Below are 27593 nucleotides of genomic sequence, written 5' to 3'. Positions count from 1 at the left end.
AGGCTTTAAACAAACATTCCACATGCAGTACTCCGACAGAGATACTACCAGCAACATTGTTGAAACATGCGTTATTACATGTGAAACATTAGGTTTTTCAGTTTACTTTAACGTAATAAAACCCCAAAATGTAATAACTGATCGATAATGTAACAAAGGTGCTGACCTCAAAAGGTAATTAAAAAAGAAGTAATAAAATCCCATATGTAATACCAGGTTAATGATGTAACAAGATGCTTAGCCCAAACTATATATAAAAAAATCTTTAATATTACATTATAGGGCAGACAAAAAATATGTTTACCCTAATAGTGTAATAATTTTATTACATTATAAAGTGAGTCAATGTTTTCATGGATTGAACTTGACCTTAACCTGCTTCAATGTGAATAACACTGAGAGAATGAGAAAGAAGTTGGACTATTTCTTTTTCTTTTAATTTTTTTTTTACATATGTCTATATACAGTTTATAGTATTGATTTGTGTATGATCATTTACAGTCTTCTGCTCTCTATAATCTGTCATCTATTTGTCAAACCATCAGAACAAAAATAATGTTACAAGCATTACACATATTAAGATCACATGTAAATTGTTGTTAAATCTTTTTTACATTATTGACCAGTTATTACATTTCTGGATATATTACATTATATTTAATAACCATTTGGATCGTTGTTCCATACCGGGCTCTGACATGCCTTATTTATTTGTGTAGAAATGAATGAGGGAGAATGACTAGTAGTTCTCCCTCTCATTGCAGAACTGAACTCTCGATTTGCGTCTTTAATCGCCCTTAAAACGAGTTTCTCTGCGGCTCCACCTTAAAAGCCGTGGCCGCAGCAGGAAGGTCTCTCCTCCTCTCTCTCCCTCCAGCGGTGAAACTTTTCTCTGAAGCCGAGTTGTGTGAATGTTTTCATAGTTGGGTGGTGGAATGGCTAAATTCAGAGGAAGCCCGGATCTGGTGCCTGTCAGCTCTTTCCCATCTGTTGTTCCTGTGCTGTAGAGGACGCTCACTTGTTTTTTTGGTTTTTTGATTATTCCAGTACTTTGACTCGACTTCAGCTCCAGCAGAACGTTTGAAACCGAGTAAGCTCTTTTGTGTTACTTAATCATGACATTTGCGTGTCTGTGCGGTTGAATGCACGTATTTCACAACAAACCTAAAAGCTGCAGCAGTACAAGTTGGAGCTGTTTTATTGACTCGCCTGGCGTCAGAAGTTGAAGGAAACTGTGCGATTTCTCTGTAAAATCACTTTAAAGGTCACTGCCGTTCCTGTCACTGATGTCAGGAGGAGCTGCACGTGCTGCTGCTGCAGGAGGCACAGCAACACACTTGTGTGTCTGCAACTGTTAGGAAAGAAAGACAAGCCCCAACTTGCAATTAAAAAAAGAAAAAAAGGTGAATATGCGTAGTTGCACAATACCTTGTAATTATGAGGTATTTCTAATCCTGATCCTTGAGTTGAAGTGAGAGGAAAATGTTGAGTAATTTTACTGAGGGAGGGGAGGGAGCCCAGCCGCAGATTATATTAAGCTTATTTACAGCCTTGTGTTGCAGTGCAGGACCAAACACAAATGCACTTTCCAGCTTAAGTTGGGGAAGAAAAAGTGAATCACGTTGATTTCAGAAATTGCATTTGCTTCACATCTGACTCACAATTGGTGCAGGAAATGCTCTAACTTGTCCTGATTTTTTTTTTTTGCCATATTCCCTTTCAGCTTTCAACGATGACTTCCAACGTGAAAGACTTGGACACCATGCTCGACCCTCTAATCATCCAGGAAAGTGGGGAAGTTTATAGAAATCCCACTCAAGTGCAAATGAGTCAAATCGTGCTCCCTTGCCATGCCAACCACTGTGGGGAGCTGAGTGCTGGGCAGCTGCTGAAGTGGATGGATTCTACTGCCTGTTTATCTGGTAGGAAACACACCTTGTGCATCTTTGACCCAGTGTGGAGACGATGGATCATTTGTACTTAGGCATTAGTGTTGTGCGGCTAGATCACTCAGACAACACTTTCTGAATGTACGTAATGTTTAGTATAATTACTACATATCATGTCCCTTTCCGGCTCAAACAGGTTGGAATGCAGAGGAGTGTATTATTTGCAGTTTGAATTTTAGTGCAGCACCACCTGGGTCTTGCTGGGTGAGCTTTCAAATGCACGTTTCCTGTGGTAAAAGTGTCCTTTAAATAAATTTGAAGGGAACAAATTAAGAGATTTAACATTAATTTTGTTATATCAACATAATTAGACTGTTAACATGTATTAGTTTAGGTATTGATTTGTCCTAGAGTTATCCTTGACCCAGTGGCTGGACGTGCTGTTCGAAAAAGTCTATCTACATCCAGTGAATTTTAGCTTGAACATCGAAAGCAAACTTCTTTAAGTTGCTTTAGATGTTCCCATTTTGTTTCAAACTAACTTTCGTAATATATTTTTGAGTTGCTGATAGAAATTTGCAATATAAAGCCAGTGTTCATGAATTATGTGTCTGAATTATTCTTATGCCTACCTTAGTGGCACGATCACTATCCTCGGCAGCCGTTAAATGTTATTACTTTTTTTCTGTTGTTTTTTTGCCGCATAACTAGTCCCGCACCGTTGGGAGCAAGGACACAAAAAGCCCATAAAAACATGCGGATCGCTTGGGAATAGGTTTCTCCGAGTGCTGTTAACAGTTCAGTTCAACCCTTTCCGGAAAAAAAAAATTCCTCTGGAATTTTCTTGTATTGGTTATATACATTTGCAAAAAAAAAAAATCCACAAAGCTTCAAATGTGGTAATATATGTGAAAAAATGATCCTCAACATTGAATAATTTCTGTAAACATTAAAGTCAGATCATGCATCTTTTCAACTGATTGTTTTTCTTTTGTACTGCATATGTTTTGACACATTTCAACCTGTATTTTCTGTATATTCTTCTTTCTCCCAGCTGAACGACATTCAGGTGTTTCCTGCGTCACTGCGTCCGTGGACGACATCCACTTTGAACACACAATAGGGTAATATTCTAACCTCGACATTGCTCTATAAGGCACAATTTGGGTTTGAATAACTTCTTTCTAAAAAGCATTTTCTTTTGTGAAATTATTGCTAATAATAATTTCCAATAAAACAGAATCTCTTCTCAACAATTGACAAAAAAAATTATTGTTGTCTGAACTTGCTTTGTTGATGACTGAACATTCTGTCTCCTCGCAGAGAGAGTGGTACACTGTGTTGAGTATAATCAGTGCGTCGTGTTGATAGTAAATAGAAATGTATATGTGTGTGTCCTCTAGGGTAGGGAAAGTTGTGAACATTACAGCAAAGGTCAACAGAGCCTTCACATCCAGCATGGAGGTCAGTGGGTGTCTTTTTTTTTTCCTGGCTTTACAATATTATTGCATTATGTAACTTCAAAATTATGGAGATTTTGTTCATTCTCAGGTGGGCATATTGGTGACATGTGAAGACCTTTACACTGCTCGGCAGTGGAAGGTTTGTCACGCGTGCGCCACGTTTGTTGCCAGACGGACTGGAGCTGGTAAGGTAAGAGGCAAGGGGCGAAGCGATGGAAATGAAGACACTTGACTGAAAACGCGTCATCACCTCCTCGTGCGTGTTATTTGTCTTCAGGTACAGCTGAAGCAGGTGATTCCTCATACACAAATGGAGCAGATGGAATACAGTCTGGCTGCAGAGCGGAGGAGGATGAGGCTCATCCATGCTGAGATTATCACAGACATACTGAGCAGCAGCACCGCTCAGCTGGGTACAGACATAAGGGTTTAAGACACAGCACTTGAAAATCTGATTGGTTAACGTTCCTCATTATTTTTTTGTTGTTGTTCGTTTTTGGGGGGGGGACTCTCATCAGGAGAATGTCAGGAGTACGAAGACGCTGTGCGTGCTGAACGAACACGAGTTGAGAGTGTGGAGCTGGTACTGCCGCCCCATGCCAACCATCAAGTCAGCACTTTTGGAGGCCAGATTATGGCCTGGATGGAGAATGTGGCTACAATTGCCGCAAGGTATGCATTAACATTCACATTTACTTGCATTGTTTCCCCTCACATGTTGGAAATCATTGAGCTTCAAATCAACATCCCCCTTTCTTCTCACCATAATCTGATCTAGCCGCTTGTGTAATGCTCACCCAACACTGAGGACAATAGAAATGTTCCATTTTCGTGGCCCGTCTCACATTGGTGACCGGCTGGTGCTGAAAGCCATCGTCAACAATGCCTTCAAGCACAGGTGAGCCTCGCATTATGTCTGTTATTACAGTAGGTGATGCTCAGCAAGTTATCACTTTCGTGTTCGGGATACGCGTGTGCTTACAAAGCCTCCATGAATCGTGTTTTCCAGCATGGAGGTGGGCGTATGTGCCGAGGCCTACCAGGGTGGAGAACCTTTGCGCCATATAAATAGTGCTTTTATGACCTTTGAGGTGCTGGACAGTGACAGGAAGCCCCGCACACTGCCGCGGTTACGACCCGAGCCTGTGGTACGTGTGATATTTTTGTCGCTTGGAGGTCAAGTGTAAAGAGTTGTGCTTGAATAACAATTCAATTTACAAAAGTCCTACCAAAAGTATCCCGAATCAGGCTTTATATTTCACAGGATGGGAAAAGGCGTTATCAGGAAGCTATTGCCAGGAAGAAGATTCGACTTGATCGGTCAGTATGTCCCGTTAAGCTATCAAACCTTGCTTATATTGTGGTATATTCCAGGTCCTCACGTTGTTGTTGTTTTTTTCCCCCCACATATCTCAATTTTTCACACTTTAATGGTCTCTCCACTGAGAAAAGACAGTTTTACAAAAGACGAGGAACACATTTGCTCTGTCAAAAATGTTTTTAACTCAAAGCATAGCACAAATGGACATTGTCACTCTTCTCAAAAAGATCATACTATTAAGATAAGGCACTCCAATGATCCCACATTGGTAAAATCCACAAGGAAGAGCAGCGTCAACATCTTGAAATTGAAAACACTTACACACTCCATCGAGTGTGTGTGAAGTGTTGAATCAGTTATACCACACACACCATTATGTTTGAAGTCATGCTGGCCTGTCTCAAAAATATGTTAAACATTTACAAAAGATAATTATCAAACATGGTGCTGTATAAAGAACTGGTCATAATAATAAAAAGCTGTCCTCACGTTGTTGACATGGCATGTGACAGAATCATTGATTTGCATTCGATAGCCACAGCAAATGACTTGGCAGAGCAACATATGCCGAGCATAATAGGTTCATTGTTCAACTGTGAAATGTGCCGCTTCTGTGAAAATACTTTCATGTGTAAGTTCAGAACTGGATTTGAAATGCTCACATTTGTCAGATTTGTGGTCTTTCTCATGGCCTGAAGGCACTTCACATGACTGTGGGGCCTTGTGTTTACAGGAAATACATTACCTCCTGCAAGCAAACTGAAGTGCCCGTCTCTGTACCATGGGATCCAAGTAATCAGGTATTTAATTTTTTTTGCAAATGAGGCAAATAAACTTTCTGAAGCTGATTGAACCCTTGACTAGTACTTTTGACTAATTTATTTGTTGTTGTTTCTATTAGATGTACCTGAGCTACAATAATGTATCTGCCCTGAAACTAATGGATACGAGGAACAACTGGGTACTCACCTCTGAGAAAAATAAGGTCAGTGTTGCTCAGATGGCGATCCAGCATATGACTTGTTAAGTGGTTTGACCTGCAGGGGTTTCCCCCATGCATCTGCAATGTTTTACATTTGTGAACCCTCAGGCTGAGCTTGTGGCATCATATTCAAAAGAAGACTTGAGGCTGTAAGTGCTGCTGAAGGTGCATCAACAAAGCACTGAGAGCAAGGCTCAGAATACTTATGTACATGAGATTTCTTAGTTTCTATTTTTTTGATTAATTCGCAAACATTTAAAAAAAAAAAGTCATTATGGGGTATTATCGTGTGTAGAAACTGGAGAGGGAAATGTTTAATCAAATCCATTTTGGAATAAGGGTGTAACATAAAAAGTGAAGTGCTGTGAGTAGTTTCCAGATGCGCCGTATCCTCCACTTCCATTTATTCACACATTTATGTGACAGTTTTGATGTTGACTCGACTTAACCTGTGTTTAGGATGTAGGACAAGTTCTATTTATAGAACCAGATCTTACCTCCTCTTGTGGATGTGTTCTTAGGTCAGATTATACACTCTGGAGGAAGATCACATGCTGTTTTTCAAGGTGGAAATGAACGTCAGCGTCCCAGCTGAGCAGACCTTCCACCTACTGTCAGACCTGAGAAGGAGAAAAGAGTGGGACCGGCATTATGAGTCAGTAACAAATACACGTTTGGCATTTAGCATGCGCTGAATCACTTCACCTTCCAGTCGGCCCCGTTGAAGATAAGCTTGAATTCTTACTGGGTTTTATAACGGCCCCCCGAGAAGAGAAGCCGTTAGCAAGTTAACTACATCTTTTACATAAATTTTTCTGCAATTCTGCATTAATTCTTCCATTATAAATAGCTCTTAAAGCTACAAAAGGGACCAGAATATGGAAAACATAATACACCAGCTCAACAATGCTGCAAACCTCACTTTACAAATAACTATATAGCTAATCAACACCTCTTTCTGAACACTTGACATTATCACTTTTTGTAAAAAGCAGTTTGTTGCTGGTATGTGTTTCACCTGTGTGTTATCATGTCATACCTGCAGGGAGTGTGAGGTGATCAACCAAGCCGATGAGGATGACACTCTTTATCGCATAGCTACACCCTCGGTCACTAAAGGGGGCAAAGGACAGGACTTTATCTTGCTGGCATCCAGAAGGAAGCCGTGTGACTCAAGGTGTGTTGTGTCCATTTTAGCAATATCTGTACTGGTTAAGCTCTTCACTGGCCTCATGTTGTATTTTTTGCCAACTTCTTTTCTTGGGAGTATTATGACGTTATCTTCTCTTGGTTCTCTCAGGGACCCATATCTGATCGCTCTGAGGTCTGTCACTTTGCCAACCCACCCACCCACCGACGACTACTCCAGGGGAGAGGTGCTCTGCGCTGGTTTCACAATCTGGGAAGAGTCCAGTACCATCACCAAGGTTGTCCAAAATCTTCTTGCCATCGTTACTCTCAGATGTCATCTTACTTAAAATGCACAACTTAAGCAAAGCATTCCGGGATTCATTTTCTATTACTTCATTTGTTTTGTGTCAGATCACCTACTACAACCAAGCCACACCAGGAGTGCTCCCCTATATTTCCACAGACATCGTCGGCCTCTCTTCCGCCTTCTCCAGCTCTTTCTCTGCCTGCAGCCAATTCCTGGAGGCCAACAAGTACGGATAGTACGGATACTCCATCTCTTCACAACAGTACTTCCAGGGTTTCACTCCTGAAAAGTCACACAAGGAGAAATAGCATCATCATATTATTGTCTTATTTGACTTTTGTAGTTGGGGATGTTGTGCAAGATACTGCAAGATAAAGAATGAAATTATTAAAAATTAAAAAAAATTTCAACCTGCATGTCTGCAGAAAGATTGACGGTATTGAAGCAAGACGTATAAGACATGCTCTTGAATTGTAAGCCTCTTATTTTGTCTGTGTGTATGTGTTAGGGCCAGTATATTAAAAGTACACATTTTATGTAATACTTATATATATATGCATTATATTTCGGTATGTAGATTTCACCTTTTAAATTAATCAATGCTTTTGTCTTGATAGACATTTCAATGGTACTGCCAGCCAGTTTAAAACAGGAATGAAAGTTATTAAACTGAGGTTGTTGGGTTTTTTCTTTTTTTTCAAAATAACTTTTTAGAAAGTCTAAAAGTTATTCAACTTTACATAGGAAACATTTATTACATATTTTTAATGTTGAATGATGCTGCTTTTTAAATGTCGGGGCATAGTTTTTACAGGACTGTACAGAATGTGTTGTATGTTGACAATGAACGGCCAGGAATTGCAAATGAGCCGTTTTGATTTTACTGAAACAATAAACACAATAGACTGGTGGATTATGCTGATTTGAGTTGTTGGGTAGGTGCCCCCTCCCCTTCTGCATTCTTTCCATTCTCCAACCACTTTGTTTTATGATGAGGGAAACACAGTCTGCAGTTGTCCTCTACTGTATTTTGTGATGTTAGTGTTGCAACAAACACAGAAGGTTTTTCCAGGTATTGTGTTGGTTCTATAATCAGCCTATTACTTTTATGGTCCTCCACAAAAACCATAACAGGTTAATTGGCGACCTTAGAATTGACCCAAGATGTGAACATGCGTGTGTGGTTGCCTGTCTGTGTTTGTTTTGTGATGGACTGGTGACCTGTTGTAAGAAATCCTCAGTATACACTTTGACTCGACCAAGAGATTACTCTATTTTACATGACTACCAACTGTACATTTACTTGTTATTGAATGCAATTTAAGAAAAAAAACATTTGTACTTGTGAACATAGTTTCAGCACTGCGCTGTAATTAAGTTGGTATTTCTTATTATGTAATCACGACAGTTGAATACCACAATATATTAGAATTTTTCAGCAAGAGAAATTGTGCGTGTGGGTGTGACACAGAGAGAGAGAGAGAGAGAGAGCGACATCAACTTCCTTATTCCCCGCTCACGCGGTGACTAACCACGCCACGTGACTACACCCGGAAGCAGTGCACATTGTGACAGTGTTGCTATTTCGGTAAAGTAAAGACGTTTAACAGGGCGCATGTTGAGACTATTATTCACTTTCGTCTTGTCAACATGGAACATGACGGTGCCAGAAAGCTAGAAACTGCTACAAGAGAGAGGCTGAGGAAACTGAACTCTCTGCGTGGTGAGTTTATTAGTTAATGCTTGTGATTCACTGACTGGTGTGACTGAATGAACCTGGACTAACTGTTTACTGCTCCTGCAGGTCGAGAGGTGCAGACCGGGGAGTTTTGGGATGTGGTGGTTGTGACTGCTGTGGATGTCTGCCAGAGAGAATCTTACGAGCTGCAGATCAGAGAGAAGCTGCACAGGAAGGAGCTTCCCCTCGGTGTGCACTACACTGTCCTCTCTGACCCTCCTGGACCCAAAATAGGTGAAAAGTCACTGTTTTTGCGGTTAGAGACAAAGTGTCACAAGCACACGGACATTTATTATAATTTTGTGGCTTTATGTTCTTTAAGGAAATGGGGGATCTACTCTTTACGCCCTGCAGCATCTGAGTGACACCTTTGGAAAGATGCTGAGTAAACTGAGAGTCATCCTGATCCATGCAGGTATATTATTCTATGATGGCTGGGGGAAAAAAAAGTATTTAGTTTTATACATGTGTTCTGGTCTGCTATTACACACAGGCATGCTTAACAGTATAAAACTGATAATATCGTATCCTTTCATTGAACCAAAACTTTCACATGATTGCAGGAATAATAAAGTGAACCCAGTATAATTACTCCTCAAAGATATATTTTTCAGCGATTCTGCCGTACGGCTGAAATCCATTCTCTGAATGTTCTGTCAACAGTTGTAAAGCTTTTGCGAATATAGTTTGAGTAGATACGCTGTCTCTCTCTGACATTGCACAAAACACTGAACAAACATGGATCACCACCGAGGAAGCTTCTGCTTTTGAAGTAAACGCATATCTTGAATGTATTTGTGCTGCTTGGCAAGTATAGTGTGCACTGTGGAGGCGGAGAAAGACGAGACGGACGAAGGAGTCGAGTCGCTTTTCTTTATTTCCTCCCAACAGCAATACAGTTCACCTGTCAAAACCAACCAACCTGTGTCACCGCACTTCCCCTTATAACCCCTCCCCACTACCAACACACCACACCACGTCACCGACACACCCATTCCATTCTGTTTGGGAGAACCTCCCCCTCAGGTGCACACCACAGCACAAACAATAGATCCTTTATTTGTTCTTAATTGCAAGTAAGACTTCACTAAATGTTTCTATCAAGAATATTTTTCATACTGAATTTTGTGTGTTTGGGTACTCTTTTAATCCACTGTGCTATGTGTATTATCCTGTCTGTTTTTAGGAGGGTTTAGTCAGCGATTACCCAGCGCCAGCGCTCTGGGAAAGATCTTCATGGCCTTTCCGCTGGGCGACCCGATCTACCAGATGCTTGAGCTCAAGCTGGCCATGTATGTGGATTTCCCGTCGCAAATGAAGCCTGGCGTCCTCGTCACCTGTGCCGATGACATTGAGCTCTATAGTACCGGAGAGGGAGAGAGTGTTCAATTTGACAAACCTGGCTTTACAGCTTTAGCCCACCCCTCACCACTCACTGTAGGAACGACCCATGGGGTGTTTGTGTTGGATCGGCATGAAAACTCTTCATGCTTGGAAATGGAGAACACATCCTGTCTGCGCTTCCTGCACAAGCCAAGCGTTGATGAAATGCAAGATGCTGGTGCCGTTTGTAAAAGGGAGAATGTAGCCCTTTCTGACCCTGAATTTGTCTACACAGACAGTACATATTATGTCGACTTTGATACGGCAATCAGTCTTCTGAACTTGCTGAAAGAGTTGGGGCCATTGGACTGTGAAATAGATGCGTACGGGGACTTTCTGCAAGCACTGGGCCCTCAGGCCACGATAGACTACACCAACAACACTGCTAATGTCACCAAACAAGGGAGCAGTCTGGTGCGCGTTCGTCAAAAAATCTTCCACCTTCTCAAAGGGACTCCCCTGAATGTCATTCTCCTGAATACCTCAAGGTTTTATCATATTGGGACCACTTCAGAATACCTCTTTCACCTCAATGAGGATGAGGCGCTGAGGAGTCAGCTGGGCCTGCTGTCATCTGCTTTCAGTGTGTGCGAAACAAACAAAAACCTCTCCTCGCGCTGCTGCGTCATGTACAGCATCATAGAACCCAGATGCTCTGTGGGGGCTGGATCAGTGGTGGAGTACTCGACGCTGGGAGACGGCGTGTCGGTGGGCGGGGACTCCATCGTGAGCGGCTGCCTCGTCAGTCCGGGGGTCTCGGTGCCGGACAAATCCTTTATGCACTCGCTGTGCGTGAGCCATCAAAACCAAACCAGGTTTGTCACCGTCTTCTTCGGGATTAACGACAATCTGAAGCACAGTGTGGCTTCCCCTCCATGTCTGGAGGAGCTGAAGTTTTTGGGCTTCAGCCTGACAGAGTGTCTGTCACACTGGGAGATGGAGAGCGAGACCCTGAGATTCTCCGGCGATACATCCAGCTGCAGTCTGTGGAATGCTCGTCTGTTTCCCATTTCCTCCGACCAGCAAAGCTCTTTTTTACTGTCTGTCAAGATGCTGCAGGCTGTGCTGAGTGGCTCCACCAGCCCCCTCCCCAAAGGCACACAGCTACTGTCAATGCAGGAGTGTTTACAGCTCAAGAACTTGGAGGAAATGCTGAAGCTCAGGAGGAGACTTTATGATGACATAACACAAAAGAGATTCAACAATTAAAATGTCATGTTTTACATGGTATTTAGATTATGGGGTGAAGTTCATAATGTCATCAGACAATCAAAGGTTTGCGTGGATGTTTTTTTTTTTAATCATTATATATACTTTCTCTATGGAATCCAATTGTAATGTGGTAATACATTCCATAAAATGTATAATTGGAAGGTTTTTTGGTATTTAAAAAGTATACACTACTTTTGAAAAACTTTTTATTAATTGTGGGAGAGGTCTTCTGTGGTTTTCTACAATTGTTATGCCTCCATACTGGAGGACAGAGTTGCTGTTATCATGGTTGTCTGGACAATGTTTAGAAATTTGGTGCAAATGTTAACTTCCTTCCAATCATGAACTAAAAAGGGGGTTTGATTCCCAGAAATAAATGTGGTTTGTTTTTACCCCAGTGTCTCAAGAAATCCTTGGCTTGAATTCTTTGAATGAATCCAGTCTCAAAAATGTTTAATTTGGGATTTCTTTTAAAATGTAATGGGCTCTCAATATTAGAATGAACTTTATCGATTTTGAATAAAACTCATCTTCTTGACCAGAGTGGTCTGCGATACTGCAAGATTTGTTATACCAATACTTTTTCATATTCAAGGTTAATGCATTATAATAAATGTTTTTGTTCAGACAAGAACAAAACAATTTTCTCTCTTACATTGTCATATGTGGATCTTTTTCTTCAACAAAGTGTACAAGACTCACTCCAGGACAAACTGGAACAAAACATTTTTGCAGGTGAATTTCAGGCTGGAGCTGCATGCATGCATACGGGAGAAAAACTGAGAGTCAGTATCAATCTCATTGCATTGGTTTTGTTCAATATCAATAGGTAGGAATCTATAGTATCGATATTTGGATCGATCCACCCACCACTACTTGACCCCCACGTTTTTCCTGCTGCTGTTCAAACTGAAGCTCTACATTTCGAAAGCCACAGACCCAAATTTCAAAGTAACCATGCACGGGCAATATTCAAAGCGGGCTTGCTGAAGTTGTGAAACACACCAAAGAGCGTCACAAAGAGTTGCAACAGGTAGAGCATAGGAAAAATGGAGAAAAAAAAAAGACCAGTGAAGAAACAGGAGTCACAACAGATCCCCAAGTCCTCACCGCTTAAAAGAGCAGCATCAGCATGAGAAAAGCAAAAAGTTCAAACTGAGCTGATATAAGTGAGGATTCAATTAGGAAAAATTAAAAGGCTTAACCCCAAAATAATAAAACAGAATATGTTTATTTTTGATCGTTCTAAAATGTTTTACTACTTAGTTGATATGAATACATAATATATATTAATGTGAATTGCTGATTTAAAGGGCCCCATAGTCACCATTTAATACCATATTATTAATTTGCCTCGAGCTTAAGCCTTAATGACAATAATTTAAACCTCTTAAAAGTGTCAAAAGGACTTGGTTTTTTGAATATTGTGTTGTTGTCATCAAAATCAAGACAGAGATCGCCCGCTTTGTTTTATGCTGTATTTACACTCGGGGGAAGGAGATCAGTTGTCGTAGTTGTTGAGGCATTCCACTCAGGGGTTTTTATTTTTAGCCCACTGCTATGATCCCCCTTTATCTGGACCTGTGCAATTGTAGCAGACAGAGAGATAGTATTCCCTTCTCACTCTACTTCAACAAACTCTTCAGTGCATATAAAACCAGAAGGAGCCCTTCGATGGGAAATTACAAGTCAAGACCATCTCAGACGTGTACAGGTAATGTCAATGATTGTGTTTTTATCCAACATCTTCTAACTGAGATGAACTCAAGGAAGGAACTATTGTGGATGGGTTTTCATTTTTGCTGTCATCAGTCTGTCTTATGAATTGTATAAGCTCAAAACGGCTTGTGTTTTCGGTAAACTGATGGTTCAGTGTGTTTGACTATAACAACCACTGGAGATGAAATAACTAAACTCTCATTATGTGTGCCCCGATGATGATGTGAAGATGAGTGGAAGAAGAAGGTGGGGGAGTCGTACTCTGTGATCATTGAGAAACTGGATGATGACTTCCAGCTTAAAGACAGCGAGCTGGTGGATCTCAAACTGGCTTTCAGGTGACAGTATTATTTAATTATTTATTTTACAGTCTTTATGCAATGAAATACAATTTGCATGACTCACTACACAAGCTACATGTAATCTGACAGAATTTGTCCCTGTGCCTGTACTGGGCTCAGTTTGATTACATTCCTGTGTCAGTGGGTTTTCACCAGCTCTGGATGTTGATTTTCTCTGGCTCAGCTCAGATGAGGCTTTTCAGAAGGTGAACTTGTGCTACCGCACAGAAAAGGGGCTGTCGCTGCTGCATCTCTGCTGTGTGTGTGGAGGTATGCATGACTCCAAGAGTCTATTATTAACTCCTCAACAAAATGTGGCAGAGCAGGGAAGGATTACTGTGAATTGACTGACAGTGCTGTCTGTCGATGACCTTTGTGATAGTAAAGGCATTTGGATGCTATAAAATAAATAAGGTTCAATGTTTTTAATGTTGAATGAAAATTTAAATAGAAGGTTCTTCGTGGTTCCCTTTTCACCTTGTTTCAGATTGATAATCCTTCTTGATTATTTTGTTCTGAGCAGGCCTTATGATATTTTAATTGCTATGTATTTGTTTGTAGGAAACAAAGGCCATTTGAGTACTTTGATGCTAAAAGGCCTACGGCCATCGAGACTGACGAGGAATGGATTCACTGCCCTCCACCTGGCTGCTTACAAGGTGAATCAAGCCTGACGGCGATAAAATGCAGACTTCCATGAATGTCTCAGGTGGAATCTGTGTTTTCATTTGCTTGAGTTATTACTCGTCTGTTGGAGAGCTTTCTAAAGTTTTACCACATGGTGGAGTGCAAGTACACACAAAGCCAGTATGGTAAACTGCATGTTGTGATGTTATGGCAGTGAGATACTGGCAGTATATGTAAAGCTAACATGGTCTCATATTAAAAACCTATCATGTGCAAATGTGAATTTGTTCTTTTTCTTCTTTTTTTTTTTTTTACATGCTACAGGACAATGCTGAGTTGGTGACAACACTCCTCCATGGGGGGTCGGATGTACAGCAGGTGGGATACGGGGCCCTCACGGCCCTGCATGTTGCCACATTGGCCGGGCATCATGAGGTGAGATAACACAACATCTCCAGTATGGACCCGATGGACTTTGCGCATCGTCGCCTTGTCATTTTTCTTTCCAGACTGCAGACATCCTCTTACAGCATGGAGCTAATATCAATATTCAGGACGCTGTGTTTTTCACCCCGCTGCATATTGCTGCCTACAACGGTCATGAGCAGGTAAGTGGCTTGACCTGACACGTGCAGAGCTTTAATGGTGGCACAGAGGGGGTATCTGCACCTCAGTAGTTTGATTGGCAACACCTTTTGCCTAAATATATTTTCTTCTATATGATGTTAATTATTATGTGGATTTACCATCTGCCATTTCACAGTCAAATGTATTTAAATTACAAAATTTAAAATATTGTTGACTGGACCTTTAGGACCTGACACGTCCCAGATCTCACGTCGGCCATATTTCTGTGTGTTTTCACTAAAACAACTGAAATAACTGTTACACTCATGACAATATTGAAGTGGAGTTCTTGCTGCGCCGTACCTGAGCTGATGCAGATCTGTTTTGTTACAAACTATACTGAATGTTAAGTGGAAAATTACACCTTTTACACCTTTTTCATAAAGAGATTGACGTAGATTAGTGAACAAATGCAGGGTGAACAGAGAGAATGTATTTAAATAGTTAATTATTGGTAATTCCAGTGCTCCCCTCATAATCCTCCTTGAGAGCCGATTAACTCTCTTATGTTTTTCAACCAAATACTTTTTTTTTTTTTTCTCCTTTTCTGCATTTCAGGTGGCAAAGCTGCTGCTCAAGTTTGGGGCGGATGTGAATATTAGTGGTGAGGTGGGTGACCGGCCTCTGCACCTCGCTGCAGCCAAGGGGTTTCTAAGTATAATCAAGCTGCTGATGGACGAGGGGAGCAAAGCTAATGGTGAGACCCCAGACTGGAGGAGTGCTCTTCTGCAGTCAGTAAAGTTTCACTTGAGTTTATTTGCTCTTAAATTAAACTTAATAGCAAAGGCTAATCCATACTTAGCTGAACCCGTGGCTGTTAAACATAATTTAAGATACTTCACTCCATCAGCTGTCTAAACCTGCTGATTTTCCCCTCTGAAAAGCCACAGGGAAGTGAAATGCCATACGTGAGTACTGTAATTGTTGGAATGACTGAGTGTGTTTAACTTTTGTACTCTTAACAGCAAATGCTCAAGACAATGAAGATCATGTTCCTCTCCACTTCTGCGCCCGTTTCGGTCACCAAGAGATTGTTCGTTTCCTTCTGCAGGGAAACTTTGACTTACAGCCACACTCTGTCAACATCTATGGGGACACACCATTACACCTGTGAGTGGTTCACAGTGACAACAATCTTTTAAAGTGGCACAAAGTGTTGGTGTTAATGCTTGTGCTTCTTCAGGGCCTGTTACAATGGCAAGTTTGCAGCAGTGAAGCAGTTAATCCAGTTTTCTGGCACAGACAGTCTTTCGAAGGAGAATATATTTAGTGAAACAGTCCTTCACAGGTATAGTCTGGCATCTTTACACATGCTGCTCTTCCTCTGTAATACATGTTCCTTAGCGGTGGTAATGAATTCATATCTCATGTCGCAGTGCGTGCACCTACGGCAAAGACTTGGAAATGGTTAAATACTTACTGGGCCAGAATGCCATGAACATCAACCATCAGGGCAGAGACGGACACACAGGTGACCGTCCACATCTTTCAATCAAGCTCTCCAGCTCAGTTTATCTGTGCAGCTACTTTCAGAACTGAGTTTGCAACCTGCTCTGAAGGTGACTCCAAATGTGATTGTATGCTGTGACTGTTTAGCCTTGCACAGCGCCTGCTTTCACGGTCACATCCGCCTGGTGCAGTTCTTGCTGGACAGCGGGGCTGACATGAACCTTGTCGCCTGCGACCCGAGCAGGTCCAGTGGGGAGAAAGACGAGCAGACGTGCCTGATGTGGGCGTATGAAAAAGGTCAATTCATTTATTTTGAATAGACATGAGCCTAGATTTTCTTTTTTCTTTTTTCGGGATATTCAAATAAAAGACTTTATAACAACCTATCATTGTGTTTTCCAGGTCATGATGCCATTGTCACCTTACTGAAACACTACAAGCGTCCAGACGACTCTCCTTGCAATGAATACTCCCAGCCAGGAGGGGGTGAGTCAACACCCCAGAAATGCGGCATACAAATCCACGTAATCTCAGATTAACTAGTCAGTTGTGTATCTCTTACAGATGGGTCCTATGTCTCGGTGCCGTCTCCTCTCGGAAAGATCAAAAGCATGACGAAAGGTAGTGAGGTGGAGAGAAGCACAGCAGATTTCTCACATCACTGTCAACTGACATGACAGCACACTGGGTTTGTTGCCAGGGGAAGGTTCCTGGGTGCTGATAATAACACTTGGCTACTGTCTTCCTTGTGAAACTGGAGGTGGTGTGAACTGCAGATCAGCCTCTGGTGTAATACCTGAAAACCCTTTTGTTTCTCATTTACGTGTATAGTGTGAGCCAGTCCGAAATATGAATCATTTACATATCTACAACTTATGAATTCAAGAGTTTAATGGATGTCTTCAATTTGTAAGCTTTATGTAGTGCTGAAACATACATGCCACTCAAACTGCTCTCTTCAAAGAGATTTGAATAAGAATTTAAGATGACACAGATTTTAAAACATCCCACTTTTAATGCAATGCTTTTATGAGTATTAGAAAAGATTATGCTAATAACAACAACCCAAAGGAATCAAATAAAGAGATGCCTTATTCTGCCTGCACAATGTTGGTTAAGATCTCAAATTTTACTCAATCAAACTGAGTAGGGAACTCACAAATGTTATGTTTGTCTGCTCTCATAAATGATCACAACATCAGATATTAAGTTGTTATCGAGCATGACTTTGTTTTTAGAGAAAGCAGAGGTCCTCGTGCTCAGGGCAAGCCTCCCGTCTCAGTTTCATCTGCAGCTGTCTGAGCTGGAGTTTAATGAAATTATTGGATCAGGTGAGTCCACTCCCTTTCCTGCTCTTTCTGGACTACCTGCTTTAACGTGTTTTTCATGAATATTAATTTTGTTATCTGTGCTTTTCACACAGGCTCCTTCGGAAGAGTTTACAAAGGCAAATGCAGGAACAAAACTGTTGCCATCAAACGGTAGTAATTTATGTGAATTGTGTTTCCTTTTCATGCGAGGAGAAGCAGAGAATCAATCATTCAATCCCCTCTGTCCTTCACAGCTATCGAGCCAACACGTACTGCTCAAAGTCGGATGTGGATATGTTCTGCAGAGAGGTTTCCATCCTCTGCAGACTCAATCACCCATGCATCATCCAGTTTGTGGGAGCATGTCTGGATGACCCCAGTCAGTTTGCTATAGTCACCCAGTACATTTCAGGAGGCTCGCTGTTCTCGCTGCTGCACGAGCAGAAGAGGTGAGAAAGTGGATATCTCATTTGTTTACATTTCTACACACTTATTGGACACTTAGCCCACCCTTCAGTGTCACTTGTATTGGTTTAACTTGTAGCCCACCCTGATTTTTTTTCTCCTGTGCCTGATCCACAATAATTAAGGGAATTAGAGCTGAAGACTTTGAGGTTCCCATCAGGAGTGAGCAGGAAGGTCAAGGTTAAGAATGAATGGATCAGAAGGATAGCTCATGTTGAGCACTGCAGGGATAAACCTTGACAGGCCAGACTGTGATTGTTTGGACATGTGCTGAGGAGATATAGTGAAGTGAGTTTTGTGGATGTAGTGAACAAGCACATAGAGATGGTTGGTGTATAGAAGACTGAGATGGGAAATGAAGAAGAATATTGCTCTTATAATTTATTTATTTTTGTAACAATGATTCCTATCTATGCACTTTATCCTGCTGAAAAACCTGTATGTAGTCTGTCCAGAGAATCTTTACAAGACATGAGCCATTTTCAGCATTTTTGGACATTCCTGTTCAAGGGTAAATTCCAAATATTAACTCTTAACTCTGCTGCTAATCCCACAAATGTCCCAAATTGTCACCAGCAATTGTGGATTTCACTTCACCTGATAAGAAATAGCCACTTTTACAGTCAAGCACATTTCTCACACAAATAATAAAGTATTTGGGAGCAACACAACAGTAATCAAATTGTAAATATAAACTGGGAATTCCCTCTTATAAAAACAAATATTTCTGTGAATAAATAAATAAATAAATCAATCAACACTACTACTACTACTACTACTACTACTACTACTACTACTACTACTACTAATAATGATAATAATAATAATAATTCTTATTATTATAGATAGATAGATAGATAGATAGATAGATAGATAGATAGATAGATAGATAGATGTCTCACAATGAGAAAATGGAGGTTGGACAACATCCCTGGTGTCTTAAAAGGGAATGTTTTCACAGCAGAGGCTGACTGTTTCAGGTCTCATTACCCTCGTGGTGCTCATCCTCTCACCCGCCTCACCCCTCAGCAGGGATCACCATTGATCCAGATGAAGAGTTCCGCTAACTGTGTGGCCAGGTGTTGTCTTTATAAACTGTCCTATTGATCTGTGTAAAGTGCTGTGTGTGATTGGCAGGGGCCATTGATTGGGGCACTAAGTGGTTGCTGCTTTAATGATGTGTCAATGGACAGGCTCATCGACCTGCAGTCCAAGCTCATCATTGCCATCGATGTGGCCAAGGGCATGGAGTACCTGCACAACCTCACTCAGCCTATCATCCACAGGGACCTCAACAGGTAGGTGCAGCAGTAATAACACATGTGGTGTGCTGGTATTGGAGGTGTGAAATAACTGTTGTCCTTGCAAATAACACACATCTTCCTCCCAGTCACAATATTCTGCTCTATGAGGACGGACACGCAGTGGTGGCAGATTTCGGAGGTGAGCAAAGATACTCTTCGCATTGTTTTCTACACGGGACAAACAATGGTTTAACAGACTTTTGTGACGTCAGCAATTAATATCACGTGTCACAAGAGAGGAGACAAATGTTCCTGCTTCATTAGTAACATTTGTGTAGATATTTGATTGATACAAACAGTCAGCATAGATGAATGTCAGCATTTCACAAAATGCTGTCCTGACCTTGACCTTAAAACAATGAAGGAATTGATGCTGGACAAGCTGAACAATTTGCCCCTTTGCATACATGGCCAGGTAGAGGATGAACAGCTTCAAAGTTTCTCTGCATCTACATCTCAACTGACTTTTCTTGGGCTACAAACGTGCTCTATTCGGTGACGAAGGCCGAGCAAAGACTGCATTTTATCAAGAAGCCGATACAAGCTCACCTCCATAATCCCCTGCTGGTTACTTTCTCTCGATCAGTAATATAAAGTGTCCTGACCTACTGTGACTGCACAGCGTAGAAATACTGCTCCAGAAATGGGTGGCGAGGGCGGCAGAGGGCATAATAAACCAACGGCTGCCTCCCCCTCAGTGACATTTACACTCACCGACTACAAAAGAAGGCAGGCAGTATTTTAAAAGAAGTCACCCACCCTGAACATGACCTGTTCTCGCCCTTTCTGCCTGCTGGCCGAGACGGGATTTTAAAAGCCTCAACAAATGACAGCTTCTACCCTCAAGTAACAAGCCCACCTGGCCTGTTCTATTCTATTCTATTCAATTCAATTACATTTTAAATGAAATAAAATAAAATAAAATATGTAGGAACTATAGGAATATGTGAGGAAAGAATATCATACACACTATGTACAAAAATATGTACAAAAATATGATTTTGTGACATTTTTCCACTGTCACTCATCCAATGACCATCAAATTTCTATCTTTTCTTCTGCAGAATCCAGGTTTCTACAATCCGTGGATGAAGATAACATGACCAAACAGCCAGGGGTCAGTGCTGTACTCTTTTGAAGCTTTTATATACTGACAGCAAAACCTCACAGTATACAAGCATGTTCACAACTTGTGCAGCAACCATGTAAAAAAAAAAAAAAACATGTAAAAATAAAATAAAAACAGATTATTGTTATGCTGTAAGAGTTCAAGGCAGTGCTTCTTCTGCCACCTGCCATCAATTACCCGCCTGCTAAAAAAGGAAAACTGCTTTCATGCAGATTTTGTCTGAATGTGCTGACTCAGACCGACACAGAGTGCTTGGCCTGCAGTTTGGTGTTAAGTGTGTTACATCTCCTGGGAGCTGCCTGTTGTGATGAACTACTTGCCCTTACTGGGACGCAGTGTTTATGTCAGTAATTGGTCTTTATTTGTTTTATGTGTGTGTGTCTGTGTCTGTGTGTGTGTGTGTGTGTGTGTGTGTGTGTGTGTGTGTGTGTGTGTGTGTGTGTGTGTGTGTGTGTGTGTGTGTGTGTGTGTGTGTGTGTGTGTGTGTGTGTGTGTGTGTGTGTGTGTGTGTGTGTGTGTGTGTGTGTGTGTGTGTGTGTGTGTTTTGCCTCTTAAAACTCAACTGTACTGAAATCCGTCCCGTGGCAGTCTTCACAAGTCCTCGCATGTGCTTGTGCAGAACCTTCGCTGGATGGCCCCAGAGGTGTTCACCCAGTGCACCCGCTACTCTGTGAAGGCAGACATGTTCAGCTACGCCCTCTGTCTGTGGGAGCTGCTCACAGGAGAAATCCCCTTTGCCCACCTGAAACCCGGTAATGTGCACCACAACGAATACTTTATCAAAGAAGTCTAATAAGTTGAGTATATCTGTCAAAACATATTGAATAAAAACTGTCACGAAAATTTATATTGAAATAATGCAGCTGCTACAAGTGACTCATTTGTACGTCTCAGCATTGTAATCAAGTCATTGTCAATTTTCCTGAAATACAGCAGGTATAATGTTCACAGTGCACCATCTGACATGGAAAACAAACAGATTAAAGAGGCTGTCAAATAACATGGAAAGGTTTTACAGCTGAACTAAAAATACCCTCCTGTCCTCAGCTGCTGCAGCGGCAGACATGGCTTATCATCACGTCCGGCCTCCTATTGGCTACTCCATCCCCAAACCCATCTCTGCACTTCTGATGAGAGGCTGGAACTCTTGCCCAGAGGTAATCCACTAGAGTTCTTCTTTTATAACGCTGCACCGTGTCTTTGAATATTATAAATAAAGGGGCTGCATCCCTTCACAGAGCATAACCAACCACACAAGCTTTGTCTCATGCCAAATAGAATTGTTTGGCTGTATATCTTTTATATTATAGAATAGTATCGTTCATGACTGTTGGATCGATAACGATGGGAAAATGCACAACTGTTCCTGTACTTGTTAGATGCTTAAGAAACAACTGGTCAGTATTTATATAGAAATTGCAACTATTTCAAGTATTATGTTACTTAATTCAACATTGTCATTTGTCTCAACCATGCTTTGCATTATAATAATCCTAATAAAATAATTTCTAAAAATGCTATAAATGAAATAGTTTTGCACTCTACATTTTTCATGGCTTTTTCTACAAAAAATAAAATTAAAATAAAAAATCTAGAAATGGCATCCCCCTGACCTTGAGATTTTTTCCTGCTTGCTGCACACCTCCTGAAGCTCTCTGGCGCCCCCCAGGTTACGCCAGCTGAATACTCGTCAAGACTTTAAAAGGACACTTTCGATTTTATCCAGTGGTGAACAGTTCAGCCTCTCTGCACCCTGTGCTGCACTTGTCAGCATAAACTAAACCAGAGTGCCTCACTGTATTAAACTGTAAGGTACCATAATCTCATCCATGTCATTAGAGCTATAGGCACAGTGCGGTAAATGATGCTGAGTCAGTGCACATGCAGCAGTAATGAACGAGAGAGGCCAATCCCCAGATGATACATTATTGCATGGCTGTTCACATTTAGGAGCACACAGACACGGGATGATGCATCCCTCTGTGCTCTGATCTTCATAATTAGCCAGGGATGTTTTTTTCGCGCCCTCATTAGGATGCATTATTACATGGTCGAGCATGCTGGCACGTTTATCCCTCTGTGATGCATCTGCTTCCTGTTTGCCGGTTAAACTTTCCGGAACAGTCACCTGTTTATGGACGTGTCTCCCCATATGGTCGCCTCGTCCCTGTGCAATTTTGTGTAGGCACTTTGCTTCGCCCCGAGCGATGACGGGCTGCGACAGGATCTCACTCGCACGCATGTCTCATGGCTCCCGATGTACATCACAGTGGCTCTCCTGTGGCTTTTGAACTGGGATGTGCTGCACAAGATGTACTGGAGACTATCATGAATGCTACAGTGAAGTACACAAAACTGAAAATTATTGAATGGATAATTCAAGACTTTATTGTAAATTTTTTTTTTTAAAGGAAATGAGTAAATGGCAAAGTTAGAAATCATTTTATTCAATGGTACACGTTTAGTACAGGGTGAATTAGTTAAAGTGAAATGCCAAAATAAGCTTTATTGTAACAGCTACAATAGTTGTAGATTATTCAGAAAAACCTATCAACAGCAGGAGGGGGGTACACCTTTTTATTTTTTTGCCTCTTTCAATAGCCATTGACAATATTATCTTTCATTGTGAAAAACATTGGGACCACATCATCGAAACATAAATTACTACTTGGTGTGAGACAACAGATGTGTTTGGAGAGAGTTAGGGGGGCCAACGTGGCACGTTGTGGTTTAATCTCTGTCACAGGAGTCTGTTGTTCAACACTGAAAATCAGTGATATGCATCTTTTAGCACTATTGTCCTGTGTTATATTCTGTCTGAAGGTAAAAAAAAAAAGCACTGTAGTTATAACCTACCAGATGTAATAGATGTATAAATTGACATACAGTCATGTGACTATGACACGTAAAAAGCAGAAATAACACAAACCTTCACAATACTGGGTTAATATGGGCACAAAGCCATAACTGCTTTGAAGTAGTTTTGCTTTTGAACGACAAGAACCAAAACAGACAAAACACTTATACTAACTCCAAAATAAAAAGGTCTTTCCACAGTTGGCTGTATTGAAAGCTTTTCGGGTTTTGTTTTCATTTATATTCAAGTGTTTTTCTTATTGGTTCACTCCATTGGACGCTGAATGCATTCAGACTGGGACGACTGTCTGAGGATGTGATGTATAATTGAGGACCTCTGGGGGGGACACTGTTTGTTCTTTCACAGCAAGCAGAGAGATCTGAGGACTGCTTTTCTAAAGCAGAGTTCACCTTTGCTTCAAGCGTGGGTGGACAGAAATAAGCAGAGTATACAGGCCAGTGTTGGAGCGAATACCCCTCTGTGTATTTGATGCATGTGTTTGATGGAGAAACAAAGATCACGGTTGTTCGCCTATTTTTTTTTTTTTCCTCCCAAGTTTAGGACAGACCTGAATTCTCTGAAGTTGTGTCCAACCTGGAGGAATGCCTGTGCAATGTCGAGGTATAGGATACACCAGCTGTTCCCAAGAGCGCATCACATCCAAGTTGAACTAATTAGTCTCTTTATGGATTATCTGCTGGCTTGGTGTCGCAGCTGATGTCTCCAGCCTCGAGTAACAGCAGTGGCTCCCTGTCGCCCTCCTCTTCCTCTGACTGCCTCCTCGGGCGTGGAGGACCTGGCCGGAGCCACGTGGCCGCCCTACGCTCCCGTTTCGAGCTCGAGTACGCCCTCAACACTCGGGCCTACGCCATCTGGAGTCAGAGGTAAGAGAGCAGCAGCCATTCAAGTGTCTTCTGAGTCAGGCAAAGGTCAAGAGGGTGAGAATGATTTACTGAACAATGGCTGCACTCGTCTTCAGCTAGTCCTCGACTCCCGGCACAGTTGTCACTGGTTAAGATCTTAATCAGCTGAAGTTGTTTTTATCAACCAATGATGAAGCAATACGCTTGTATACACATGGTCAAACAGCAGCTTTGACACTGTGTATTGTTAGTTTTAAAGCCATTATTAATTGTATGTAAAGGCCAACTTTGTTCAGAAGATTATCTGTCTCTAACAATGAACTCGTTTTCCAATTTGTTCTTTAAAACATGTATTTTGAGTTTTACAAAACACTTAGCAACAATTTCCAAATCAATCAGGGAGACTTTTTTGTGTGTATTTTTTTTTTTTTTTTTTTGGGGGGGGGTCTAAAACAACAAGAAAACAATATTTAGATATAATCATGGGGCCACATGAAAATTTCACACAATCAATTGCATTTTATTTTTTCCTACACACTGTATATTATGTTCAAATGGTCTAATTCCTTATAGATAACTAACTGGGATCAATGTCTTTTTCTTTTTTTTTTTGCATCACTGTAAGTTCAAAGTTTTGAAAACAATTTGAGAGAAAAATTATGCTTGTTCTTTTATAAACTCCTGCAAAAAAAACCAAACAGAATCCAAACAGATGCTTAATGCAACAGTGTGCAGTGGAGTTGCCCCCCCCCCCCCCCCCCGCCCCCCCAAAAAATAGGACACACAGGCGAAGGTGACTTTAGTTGCTAAAATATGCAAATTGAAAGCATTTTCACCTTCATAAATCATAGATATATGGTTCTGGTGTGCAGAGCAAGAAAGTCCATCTATGTGAAATCCTACTCATGTTTTATTTTTTTCACCCCAGATGTTTGTGTGTCGCCGCCTCTTTGAAACCTGTCATCATCAATTTTGTATATAGTACTCCTGCAAAGAAAGGGAAAGTGGGCTGGCACTGGATCAGGCATTACATATTGGATTTCTCCTGCTTGTATCAGGCTCCATCTCATCTGTCTTGCTCCATGTAAATGTGGCATGTGTATGTTCACGTAGCCTCGTATTGTTTTGCATGAGAACAGGCCCCCGACCTATCGAATCTGCTCTTATTTTCAGTGAACGGCGTCGAGCGTCTGGCGGCCTTTCACTGGAGGAACTGAGGAGAAACATGCAGTTGTCGCCCATCGATCGAAACGGTTCGTGTTTAGAGAATCTGTCCAATGACGCCGTGCAACTGAGTTTGACTGTTCATGCAGCAGTTACTAACACTTAGAGAAAGACGATTCAAAATGTGAGCATAAATCTATATTTTGATTTTTCTTTTTTATTAATAAACATTCAAAATTAATAACATTCAACAATGTTTTTAACTGTCTCATTTCGTGGCGCTTGTTTAGTTTTAGTTTTGTAAGTAGTACCAAGTGTCTATTTTGAACCCCTGTTAATCACTGGACACATTCAGAGGTTTGACCTGAGTCCTTTGCATTTCCTTTCTAGGATAAACAGACATTATTTGATTTTGGCAATTTTCTCTCTTTAAAATTCTACTTTTGTAGACTATAACCTATAGCATCCATTAAATGTTAACAACAGTAAAAGTGTCATTCTACTGGTTGTGAGCATTGATGCCGTTTGTCTCTTTCTCAGGATACGTCTCTGATCCCATGAGCACAATGAGATTCTGCTCTTCCCTCAGCAGCAGTGGCAGCTTCGAGGACAGTAACTGAGCCACCTCTTGCCTCCATGTCTGTATTAACCCACATATTTGACTCATTTTGTGAAATTGTGTTAGGTAAAACTAAGTAATAGTAGAGTTTATTTAATATTCTCATTATTAACATTTGTGTTGCATACAGGGATTAACGGTTTGTGAATTGTTCACCTTTATGCTCCAATATCAACATTAAATGTATCATATTGTACATTTAGAAAATGATTATATACTGTTTGTAAAAAGGGGTGTGTTTCATTTATTATTTTATATCCCTTGTTACTAGTTTTGTTTCTGTGTTACCCGGCTTGCATTGCTTTAAAATATAAGAATTTATATCAACATAAAAGCATCATCATCGTTATTTGTTCAAACAAAAAAAACAAAAAATAACAATAAAAATCTGAGTCACTGGTTAAACTCTGGTTTCATTTTTATTCTTTTTGTCGACTGTTTGCATCACACAAGTTCTCAGTCACAGGAAATTGGAAGATAAAACCTCACAAACCCAAAGTAGCCATGGAAGTGAGATTGAAAGGCAAAAACATTCAAAGGTTTGTAATATTTGAAGAGCAGCAGGAGCAGCGGTGATGGAAAATCTGCACACAACTTTTGTTATTAACAAGATTACAACTGCAACTGCAGCTAAACTAACTCTCTACAAGGGTGGACAGTGGGCTCAGCCTACATGTTGTTCTGCCGCATTTTCCGCCGACGCAATTTGATCAAAGTTTTTATTAACGCAGGCACAGTTCAATTACAGATCTCTTCGCAAAGCCAAAGTGTTTGTATCCCTTCAGTGAGAATGTAAAGAGGACGAACAGCAAACTGCAGCTGTAGGAGTCCAAGAACTATAAATTATTCAGTCATTTGTGAGCGTGAGTGGACAAGTATCCGTTTACAGGTAAGAGGTGATCGCAGCTGCATTCGATACCTCAAACTATTGCCTCTTTGTTACCAACAATAAGAAGAGATGGTCTATTGTAAACTTTTGTTTGCAGCTGTCAAAACCCATCAGGCGGCTTCTTTTTCTGTGAAGATGTTTGAAGTAGAAGCTGTAATGTAAAGCCAACTAACCACCCGGGACTCCATTAAGTGCTAAAGTTATAGTTTGTTTTTAATTATTAATACTTAAAGACATTTCATAATAGATTATGATAACTACAAGTGACTGCCACCTGATTGTCTATGCAAGTCAGATTTATATATATATATCCTCACAGTATTTATGCAAATGCTAAAAAGTACTGGTGATATTAGTATTTATTTACGAACTCAACAAAATTGAAAGTGAATGAACAGAGGTGAATAGAGTATTTAGTCACACTCAAAACATTCTTCTCGGTAAACATTTTGAAAGTTTTTTGAAGGAAGGCAGCATGAAAAACACATTTTGGGACTGCCAATTAAAATTTTCACCCGACAATAGTACTTAGAGACTTTGTACTGGAGCTAAATAGATGTTTTGTTATTAGCACTGCAGGCCAAAGATGCCAGTGGAGTGCTGGATATATAAAATCAATTCATGTTTCACTTTATATCGTGTGGCAGCTCTAATGTCCACTCTCAGTCCTTGTAGTGGTCAATAAAGAATAGGAACTACAACCGAACATGGTTTCGTCCACTAAGAAAGTGTTGAGTCGGTCTTTGCTGAGGGTGTGTTTGATGTCTTTGATCAGCTCGTTTCTGTCCTTGCTGTCGCTTTCAT

At 40.9% G+C, this 27593-nt stretch overlaps 3 protein-coding genes across 8 annotated transcripts; all 3 read left to right on the top strand.

Moving 5' to 3' along the window:
- Positions 1-905: 905 nt before the first annotated feature.
- acot11b (acyl-CoA thioesterase 11b) lies at positions 906-7981 on the top strand. Of its 3 annotated transcripts, none has more exons than XM_080506211.1 (16): positions 906-1090; positions 1724-1922; positions 2944-3013; positions 3293-3353; positions 3441-3542; positions 3630-3765; positions 3871-4024; positions 4131-4250; positions 4362-4500; positions 4617-4672; positions 5407-5473; positions 5575-5658; positions 6177-6310; positions 6701-6832; positions 6956-7082; positions 7198-7981. In XM_080506211.1, exons 2-16 carry the CDS (start codon positions 1733-1735, stop codon positions 7327-7329), a joined length of 1704 nt encoding a protein of 567 aa, XP_080362337.1. In that variant the 5' UTR covers positions 906-1090; positions 1724-1732; the 3' UTR covers positions 7330-7981. The 3 variants fall into 3 exon arrangements, with proteins under 3 accessions (XP_080362337.1, XP_080362336.1, XP_080362335.1); XM_080506210.1 differs by adding an exon at positions 1265-1403 and having other exon boundaries at positions 6701-7082; XM_080506209.1 differs by having other exon boundaries at positions 6701-7082.
- Positions 7982-8743: 762 nt separating this feature from the next.
- On the top strand, positions 8744-11423 carry fpgt (fucose-1-phosphate guanylyltransferase; the record flags this gene model as incomplete). Its single annotated transcript, XM_080506271.1, has 4 exons — positions 8744-8816; positions 8898-9065; positions 9154-9246; positions 10018-11423. 4 exons carry the CDS (start codon positions 8744-8746, stop codon positions 11421-11423), a joined length of 1740 nt encoding a protein of 579 aa, XP_080362397.1.
- A 1586-nt stretch (positions 11424-13009) lies between these two features.
- On the top strand, positions 13010-26299 carry tnni3k (TNNI3 interacting kinase). 4 transcript variants are annotated; one of them, XM_080506199.1, is made up of 25 exons: positions 13016-13140; positions 13375-13483; positions 13671-13756; positions 14048-14145; positions 14438-14548; positions 14623-14721; positions 15299-15437; positions 15706-15850; positions 15924-16028; positions 16117-16211; positions 16337-16486; positions 16592-16675; positions 16754-16810; positions 17428-17520; positions 17613-17670; positions 17754-17948; positions 19158-19262; positions 19355-19407; positions 20333-20385; positions 21017-21149; positions 21445-21554; positions 23816-23875; positions 23969-24138; positions 25291-25370; positions 25822-26299. In XM_080506199.1, the coding sequence occupies exons 1-25, from the start codon at positions 13101-13103 to the stop codon at positions 25899-25901; spliced, it is 2508 nt and encodes an 835-aa protein (XP_080362325.1). In that variant the 5' UTR covers positions 13016-13100; the 3' UTR covers positions 25902-26299. The 4 variants fall into 4 exon arrangements, with proteins under 4 accessions (XP_080362326.1, XP_080362325.1, XP_080362328.1 ...); XM_080506200.1 differs by lacking the exon at positions 13671-13756 and having other exon boundaries at positions 13010-13140; XM_080506202.1 differs by lacking the exons at positions 25291-25370; positions 25822-26299 and having other exon boundaries at positions 23811-23875; positions 23969-24106.
- The last annotated feature ends 1294 nt before the right edge of the window (positions 26300-27593 follow it).

The sequence above is a fragment of the Blennius ocellaris genome (assembly GCF_963422515.1).
Source record: "Blennius ocellaris genome assembly, chromosome: 12".
Taxonomy (NCBI): domain Eukaryota; kingdom Metazoa; phylum Chordata; class Actinopteri; order Blenniiformes; family Blenniidae; genus Blennius; species Blennius ocellaris.
Note: the sequence above shows the minus strand (reverse complement) of the source record. Positions and strands in the feature narration are given on the sequence as shown.

Excerpts from the sequence above, each read along its gene's own strand:
- tnni3k (XM_080506199.1), top strand. The coding sequence starts at position 13,101 with ATGGGAAATTACAAGTCAAGACCATCTCAGACGTGTACAG. Across the intron at positions 23,876-23,968 it reads AATGCCTGTGCAATGTCGAG|CTGATGTCTCCAGCCTCGAG; the intron begins GTATAGGATACA and ends TTGGTGTCGCAG. Across the intron at positions 25,371-25,821 it reads GTCGCCCATCGATCGAAACG|GATACGTCTCTGATCCCATG; the intron begins GTTCGTGTTTAG and ends TCTCTTTCTCAG.
- acot11b (XM_080506209.1), top strand. The coding sequence starts at position 1,733 with ATGACTTCCAACGTGAAAGACTTGGACACCATGCTCGACCCTCTAATC. Across the intron at positions 3,354-3,440 it reads CCTTCACATCCAGCATGGAG|GTGGGCATATTGGTGACATG; the intron begins GTCAGTGGGTGT and ends GTTCATTCTCAG. Across the intron at positions 5,659-6,176 it reads TCACCTCTGAGAAAAATAAG|GTCAGATTATACACTCTGGA; the intron begins GTCAGTGTTGCT and ends ATGTGTTCTTAG.